Source organism: Stenella coeruleoalba, assembly GCF_951394435.1.
Source record: "Stenella coeruleoalba genome assembly, chromosome: 7".
Classification (NCBI taxonomy): domain Eukaryota; kingdom Metazoa; phylum Chordata; class Mammalia; order Artiodactyla; family Delphinidae; genus Stenella; species Stenella coeruleoalba.
Genome location: NC_137153.1, coordinates 21,329,862 through 21,338,732, shown reverse-complemented (window position 1 = coordinate 21,338,732; position 8,871 = coordinate 21,329,862). Strand labels below are relative to the sequence as shown.

Sequence of the window (8,871 nt, the reverse complement as noted above, 5' to 3'; positions counted from 1 at the left end):
GTGAAGGAAAGTGTAGCGTTTATTGCAGGGCCAAGAAAGGAGAATGGGCAGCTAATGTTCAAAAGACCTGAACTCCCCAATGGCTTTCAGGAAATGGTTTTTAAAGACAGTGTGAGGGAGATGGTTATAGGATGCATGATCCCCTCGTGGACCTTCTTTTGATTGGGTGCTGGTGAGGTAACAGGGTGATGTTTTGGGAACCTCAATCATCAACCTTCTGGTTCCAACTGATCTGGGATCTACACACTGGTGGTCAGCAGTTAACTTCTTCCACGTGGCGGGGGTTTTAGTGTCTTTAAAACAACTTAAGGATATGGCTCAGGATATTATCTGTTTTCCTTGAGGAGGTACTTAAGGTCTTTGACTTTGTTTTATGGCTAAACTATTATTATTTTGTCCTGTTTGACTGCTTTCCTTTGTTTCTGCATTTTCTCACTTCTCTGATTAAATTTGTTCTTTGGAGCTCAGGGGAGACCAAGGAGGCTAAAGCTTTTCTACAAACAAGAGGTGGGGGGCAAGAAGCTGTGTCCCCCAGGAAGGCCCCGCAGGGTCCTGCACAGTTTGAGAAGCACATCCTGAAAGTTAGTGATCCTTGAAGGTAAATTTCAAATACATCTCTGTTTAAAATTTTTGCAGAGGAATTTATAGGGACATAAATAATCCAAGGAACTAAAGAAAAATTTAAGCATTCTAAGTAACTTCAATGGAACACTGTGAATGTAGAAGTGCCCTTGAATTGTACAAAGACTGTAAGAATTCCAATAATTGTGTGAAAACCCCCAGGCTGCTGTCACAACACAAGCCTGTGAAAATATCCTCTGATTCCATGAGGATGCCTCCCAAGCTAGACTGCAAAAGAGAGTCAATGCAATATTTGGTTAAGAGCATGGACTTTAGAGCCATCCATCCTGGGAGGTTTGAATCTCAGCCTACCACAAACTAGCTATGTGACCTTGGTCAAGTCACCTAAAAATTCCTCATCCATAAAATGGGGATGATAATCATACTGGACTGATAACATTGTCATAAGAAAGAAATTGATGAGATAATACGTATAATGCACTTAGATTAGTGCCTGGGACACAGCAACTATTCTGACAGCACTAGAATCTCCATGTAGGGAAAAAAGCAATCAGATTAATTGCTTATCCATTTAATGCCAGGAATGAAACTTTACACGAAGTTTAGCAATTCCCTTTAAGTGATGGACTTTAGTGTGGACATAATAGTGATACGCGTGTTTCCTATTCAGCCATTTAGCCTGATCTTCGAAAAGTTTTTCAGGAAATTTTGAATCATGAATCTAGAGTGGATTTGAGAAATCAAGTGCTAACGCCTTATGTAGCTAAGAAGATTGAAGCCAGAATGGGGATGGGGGTAGGGATGGCCAGCCCTCCATAACAAACAACACTAGGATCGGAACAGACACTTGATTTTTGGTTCTCTGCCCTTTCCACCAAGTGTTGACTAGACCAGGACTGATTATTGAACACTCTTGCCTTTCTAGTCATCCCGAAGGCATTTTAGTCTATCCAGAAGTTATTCATTCAGTCGACATTTATTGTGCTCTACCATGGTAGGAACAATGCTGGATGCCAGGGAGCAGGAGGTCTGATTGCCACGCTTCTGAGGATCACTCTACAGCAGGGGACGCAGACGCTAAATGTTCATGGAAATAGATGCCGATTATGACTGTGTAAAGCACTACATGTTCTTATAAACATATTGAATAAAGGAATTTGGCTCAGTCAGGGAAGGCTTCCCCAAGGGAATGACAACTGAGCTGAAATCTGAGCAAGTTGGAGGGAAAGATAGAAAAAATGAGTGGTCCAGACAGAGAAATCAGCCGAAACCTTGCGGCAGGTGGGAGAACGGAGGGCCAGGGTGGCTGAAACACCAGTAGTAAGGGAGGGGTAAGGGGATATGCATAGGATGAGGTTCGAGATGTAGTTTGGGGTCAGGTCGCTCCGGGCCTTGAAGATCCCCTTAAAGATTTTGGTTTTTATATTAAAAGAAATGGGAAACTATGGGAGGGGCATGATCAAAATGCACTTTTCTAAAGATTAGCTTACTCTAGTGTGCTGACGGAAGGAGGACAAGACGTTGGGAGGTTCCTTAGAGTGGTGGCAGTGTAAACAGGAAAATGTGGATGGATCCAAGATACGTAGGCAGTAAAATCAATAGGACTTGGTGAAAGATTAAACCAGAGGGATTGGGGAGAGGAAATGGGAGATATGATGTCATGCCCAGTCTCTGGTCTGCAGAATTGGATGGCTGAGGAGTGGGTCATTAGCTAGGGGAGAGAATACAGAACGAGAACTGGAGTTTGGGGAGAGCAGGAGAGAGGGAGACTGAGCCAGGTACCACATTTGAGGAAACTGTTTTTAAAGACTTCAGATCCATCTAGTTTAGATTTTTCACTATTTTATTATGGCACACAGGATAGAGTATGGTACAGTGTTCTTACTTCAAGAAATTCTCAAACCAACCAGCTCTTTCCGTTTGGCTACTTTGTTTTACATGTAATTTGCATATATCTGAGCTTTACCATGTGCAGCATCCCATGTTTAATGAACATAAATGTGAAAAGCTTGGCTTCTGAGGCAACTCCTAGCGTTTACAGAAGTAAAGGTACTGAGAATCTTCGTAATTCAAATCCATAGCATCAAGGTAGATAAAGAAATACTTTACCTATTTGCTTTGGTGAGATATACTTAACTAGAAATACATAGTGTCATGTCATCAGGTAACTTTAAATGGAAACCACTTTGCTTTCAGATTAAATTCATGACCTTGAAGAGTTGTCTAAACAAGAAATATTGAAAAGAATTAGCTGACAGAGCAATTGTGTAAGAACAGAAGCAGAACAGCGGATAATCAGTAATTTCGTCCACATTCCACATCAAATGCAAGTGCGAGAGCTTTCATAACTTTACAGTGAACAGGGAGGACGGACGGGGTGTGTATTTGATGCAATGTCCAACCAGTTAGAGCTATCATTGAAATCCGAATATTTCCCAGTAAAGACATGCAGAGCGATGGCAATGCAACATACAAGCATATAATCCCCCCTTTAGCGACTGATCACAATTGCATTATCTGTATCTGTAGTGCTTAAAAAGTTTAAAATAGGTGGCAGAAAGGCTATTTACTTGAGGCAACACAATTAAGCTAACAACACAATCATAAGCTCAGGATTGCAGGCAACATGTTTGCAATGGCAAATAAACTTTGATATTCTTACTCCATCCAAAATTATACAGAGATAATAAATTATTCCTTCTGATTCCTTTGCTTGGGTTTCAACTGCTGCTCATGACAATATATTTTAAATGTGGTTCTAGTGCTAGGTGGGTTAGGGTTACGGGATTCATATTCTATCCATACTGCATTTATTATTACATACTAGTGTTAAAGTTACCTGTTTACCATAGAGCGTATATTTATCACATAATTTCAGAATGGCCTCCAAGAAAGCCACTCCCAACATTATATAGGACACTTATGGGGCATAGTATATAGCTATTTATCAAAGAAAACCCCAGAGATTCTCATTTACTTGAGCTTATTATCAGTAAAATTTTTGAGGGGAGAGATTTCATGAATGCTCATGACCTAATTGCATCCTCAGAATTACCAATTAAGGGGGGGAAATGCATTGTAATTGTTAAAATTTTGACTTAAAAAAATTTGGAGGTCAATAGCCCACTTCTGTGTGTCTTATATTGGTGCCTTCTTTAAGATATTCGAATTAAGTCAACAACCACAGCAAGGAATGTCATTCAGTGTAACTTTATTTACTATTTATAGCACATAATTCAAGGCCTTTAATTTCTAACCACCAAAGGTTCAAAGGACTATTTTTTTTCCATGACGTTTAACATTAACATTAGTGAATTCATTTATTCAGGGTTTTTTCTTTTTTATTGTAAACATCTGAATTATTCACATTGCCATAGATCCTGAACTCATAAGCGTGGACCATGCACAGGCTGGCAGCAAGCCAGGAAGCCACTCTGCAAGCAAACAGATACTCTGCGGAAGGAGAAAAGTCATAGCACAACATTTAATGCCCAACCTAAGTCATCTCAGAATTATACATATATTGACTTCTTAATTCATATAGTATCTGCAACTCAACTGGTTGGTTGGTGATGGGATTGACCTGATTTCAGGAGAATTATTCCTGGAATAGTTAAGGAAAGGGGGTTCAATCTTTCTTCTTAGTGGCTTGTTCCTCCCCAGCACCTTCATCTTTTTTTTCCTCCTCCTCAGCTTCTTTGGTTTCTTCTGCTTCTTTGCCTTCACCTCCTTCTTCTTCCTCCTTTGCCTTCTCAGATTCTTCCTTGGCAGCTTTAACATAAAAAGCAAATGTACAAACTCCAAATGCAGCGTGAGTCCAATCAAAACATTTCTGCTAAGGTTTTGTGGAGGAACACAAATGTCAAAATACTTCCCCCAAACCTCTCAGCTCCTTTCTCCCAAAATACATGCAACTGACAATGCCTGCCGGGAATAATTTGCCACTGAACACATATTTAAATAGAATGAGATTATGTCTAGGTACTGGATGCTCTGCTCTCCTCCAGGACCTTGGTTTTCTTTTATTGTGTGTTTGGTGTTCATTTTTGTTCTTTAGGCTGCTCAGACACCAAATGACTGAGTTAAATGAATGGATTTTAAAATGTTTAATTAGGAATAAAAAGACAGCAGGACGAGGATTTTTTTTTAAGTTCTTTTCAAAAAAGTACCAAGCTAATTAGAGATGTGTGGCTCTGGGAGGCCAGCCAATCTGAGAAATGACGTGCTTATTACTAAAGGTCTGTTGAAGCAATAGATCAATGTATTATTTAAGATTCTAAACTCATGTATGAATAAAACTTCCTTGGCATAAGCAAGGCTTCATTTATCTTATCAATGTCCTAACAGATATTCATGCCCCGGCTGAACCTGGAGTTGCAGGGTGGGTTTGGTTTGGTTTGGTTTGAATCCTACCTTCTTCCTCTTGGGCTCCCTCCTCTTCAGCCTCGGCTTCAGCCTCCGCCTCCGCCTCCGCCTCCGCCTCCGCCTCCGCCTCTTCCTTCTTCTCCTCTGCCTCAGCTTCTCCTTCAGAGGGGGGCTGCTCCTTGGCTTCCTCAGCTTTCGCAGGCTCGATGGTCTCCTCCACCTCGATCTGCTCCTCCTGGACGTGGCTGGTGTAGTAAGATGGGAAGGAGCGGGCGGACATCAAGTAGGAGCTGGTCTGTAAACCACCATAGGCAGATCGGCCAAAGACCTGGGAGCTCTGGGAGTAGCCGCTCGTTATGCTGCCCACGCTGGTGAAACTGAGCCGGGTCTCCTCACCTTCCAAGAGTTTCCTGGCGGAGGCAGGGAGAGGGTGGGGTTAACAATCATGAACACAGGAAGTGTGCTGAGCCCAACACCCAACACCTTCCCCAGTGCCACCCTGAAAGCCAAAGGCAGGGTTGGAAATTATCAGAACTTAGTAACTGGGGATGTTGTGACTGAGACCAGGAAAAAACCAAAAACCCCCCAAACACCTTAAAATAACCCTGTCTGTTAGACTTTAAATGTAATGGGAAGCTAAGAACAGGTCTCATTATTACAGGATAAATTCTTCTTGGAAAAGGCCAAAAGGTGAACACAATCATTTCAAAGGACTATTTTTGAAGATTTCTGATTCAACAGAAAGGAAGTCTGATTTCCTTCCTAAGGTTGAAGGGCTGCTACCTTTGCCCCTCCATTTTTACCTGTAAGCTGCAATCTCAATGTCCAAAGCCATCTTCACATTGAGCAGGTCTTGGTATTCCTTGAGGTATCTTGCCATTTCACCCTTTGTGGTTCTCAATTCATTTTCCAATTTGTTGATTGTGTCCTGTTGGAAGACAAAAAAAAATGCAAGCGTAAATCCTTACTGCTATTACTTTACTATAGCTGCAAGGGCATAGGTTTAATTAAAATCAAAGTGCACACCTTAGATAAAACCTCCCCTGAAACAACGGCCTTTTCTCTTTTTAACCCTTTCTTTGCTTGCCTAAAAAAATCCAGCTTCATAAAGCATGAGATGAAAGCAAAAAATTATTTTAAAAAACTAACAGAAGAATTTTTTTTGTTTTTGTTAATTACTACAGTCTAATGATTATCATAAAATGCCTGCAAGGAACTAAACAGATTTGTTTTTTTTGAAAACTTTGTTTCTCATTCACTGACTAACTCTATCCAGGTTACATACAAGAAATCCACTTCTTTATAGGAGAAGGAAGTAGATAAATTTAATTTTTTTTATTTTCTCTAAAATATTTTCTATGTATCTATATTATTTTCTCTTCTCTCCAGAAGATGGAGAAAAAGAAACGTTTTATTATGGCCATCATTACCTACTACAATTTTGACTGTATTCCTGTCTACCTGCTACGCGAAGGGAGCGGTTGGTAAAATTAGTCTGAAATCATGCTGGTCACAGAACTAATGGGAGTTCGTCGCTGTGTCTATTAATCAGATGGTCCAATCTGTGCAGCAAAGCAACTTGTGGTGAATTCAGGACAGCAGAGAGGCAGGCCAGAGGCAACGCCCTGCTCGCATCCCTTCTCCCACCCCACCCAACCCCCCGCAGGGCTGGGCCGCTTTAATGCGCAACAGAGATTCAACTGCACCCTGCACATCTTCGCAGACTGCAGTGGCGCCCGCACCCCGCCCTCCAACTGCCCCACCCGCTCCCACACAGCCTCCAAGGAGCCAAGTTCTACCCCCTAACAGCTGCATGCAGATGCCTCATTTCTAGTCTCCACTTTCTAGGCGCGCCCTCCACTCTCCCCCCCACCCCCCGCCCATCCTAACTCGATTCTGCAGCCCCCTCCCCGCCTCCACAGTGTTTTGCCCAGTGCCATACCTGCATAGCACTAATGTCGGCGTTCTGCTTGTCCTCCAGCTCCTGTAGCTGCTTCTCCAGCGCTTCGTTCATGCCCCGGCATGCTTCGATCTCCAGGGTCTTGGCCTTTAGCAGGCGGCGGCTCTCGGACACCTCGTCCTTGGCGGCGCGCACCGCATCGGTGTTCTTGGCGGCGCTCTCGGTCAGCACGGTGAAGCGGCTCTTGAACCACTCTTCCGCATTCTGCATGTTCTTGGCGGCCAGCTTCTCATACTGGGCGCGGATGTCCTTGAGCGCGGCGGAGAGGTCGGGCTTGGAGGACACATCCATCTCCACGGAGATCTGCGCGTACTGGATCTGCGCCTGCAGCTCGGCGATCTCCTCTTCGTGCACTTTCTTCAGAAAAGCGATTTCGTCCATCAGGCTGTCGATGCGCTTTTCGAGCTCGGCGCGGGCGAGAGCCGCTTCGTCGGCCCCTTTGCGCGCTTCCATCAGCCGGCCCTCTGCGTCCTCACGGCTCAGCACCTCCTCTTCGTAGCGCGCCTGCAGGTTGCGCAGAGTCTCCTCCAGCCCTTCGCGCTCGCCCTGCAGCGCCTGCTTCTCGTTGGTGGCGTCTTCCGCCGCCAGGCGCAGGTCGCGGATCTCCTGCTCGTACAGCACCCGGAAGCGGGACGGCTCGGAGTGCTTCTGGCGCAGCACCAGCAGCTCGGCTTCCAGGACCTTGTTCTGCTGCTCCAGCTCGTGCACGCGCTCGATGAAGCTAGCGAAGCGGTCGTTGAGGTCCTGCAGCTGCGCCTTCTCCTGGGTGCGGATCGACTTGAGGTCGTTGCTGATGGCGGCTACCTGGCTCAGGTCGAGGTTCTCGAGACTGGGCAACAAGGAGCCGGAGCTGGAGGAGTAGCTGCGGCGCACGGACAGCGAGGAGGAGACGGGCGCCGAGTAGCTGGAGTAAGCGGAGCGCGCGGTGCTGTAGCCGCTGCGCACGCTGGAGATGTGCACCCGGGGCGTCTCCACATAGCGCCGTTTGTAGGAAGTCGAGTAGTACGGCTCAAAGCTGAAGGAACTCATGTTGGCGGTCGGTGCCCCTCTGGCCGGCGGCGGAGATGGGGGCCTAGAGAGAAGAAGAACGGGGAAGAGAGGGAGAGGGGAGGATGGATGGCTGTGTGCAGCTCGGCTCTGTCCTGCCACCCCTATTTATACTCGGAGAGGATTCTGACGCAGCCTTAGATCGATCACTGCGCGCCGGGCCAGAGGGGGCAGAGCGCTGCTGCAGCCGAGGGGAGGATTCTGCGCAAAAGGAAGGCGGGGGCGAGCCACAGGCCGCGAGGATGCTGCGGCTTCGTCCTCTGCACTTTTCTCTGAAGGCTTCTGTTTTCTGTGAGACCCCGTACCCCCTCACTCATTTCCTTTCCCTACCCCCACCCCATCCTACTTATTCCTTGATCCCTGTATCACTCGGATTCGATCGTGACCCCAATAACAAGTTCTCATTCCCTACTGACACCTTAGTTTTCCATATGCCTGGAACCTCGGAGACACCCTCCCCCTCCCCGTCGCTCCTTCCCCACCAGGGGTCATCATCCCCCTGGTGTTTACGGTGACATTGCAGTGCCTCCAGGGCATTGGAGATACAAAAGATTGTCCCAGGTTGCATGTATGCGGCATATATGGAGGAAAGTTTTCTGTTTCTTTGTAGCTGTTTCTGGCACTTTCTTTGTGTTCCTTTCTCCTGGTTCTTTTTCTTTTTCTTTAGTGCGCTCCTTCTACACACACACACACACACACACGCACACACACACACGTGGAACTGGGGCACTGCAGGTGTTGATTTTAGCATTTCTAAACCCTTAGAGCAGTTCCTATCAGCCTTGTAGTGTTACTAGATTTTCTCATTTCTTTCCGAGGAACGAAGCCTCGCATACTTTGGGCGTGTTGAAGCGTGTAGGTGGAGGAGTTTGAACTAGCTGCGGAGAAAACCGATTTGCAAAAACACAGCGGCCAGC

At 45.7% G+C, this 8,871-nt stretch overlaps 1 protein-coding gene across 1 annotated transcript; it reads right to left on the bottom strand.

The window, feature by feature from the left end:
- Positions 1–2,251: 2,251 nt before the first annotated feature.
- Positions 2,252–8,071, bottom strand: NEFL (neurofilament light chain). Its single transcript, XM_079926603.1, has 4 exons — positions 6,890–8,071; positions 5,751–5,875; positions 4,996–5,357; positions 2,252–4,353 (listed from the first exon to the last, which is right to left on the bottom strand). The coding sequence occupies exons 1-4, from the start codon at positions 7,934–7,936 to the stop codon at positions 4,211–4,213; spliced, it is 1,677 nt and encodes a 558-aa protein (XP_079782729.1). The 5' UTR covers positions 7,937–8,071; the 3' UTR covers positions 2,252–4,210.
- Positions 8,072–8,871: the final 800 nt, after the last annotated feature.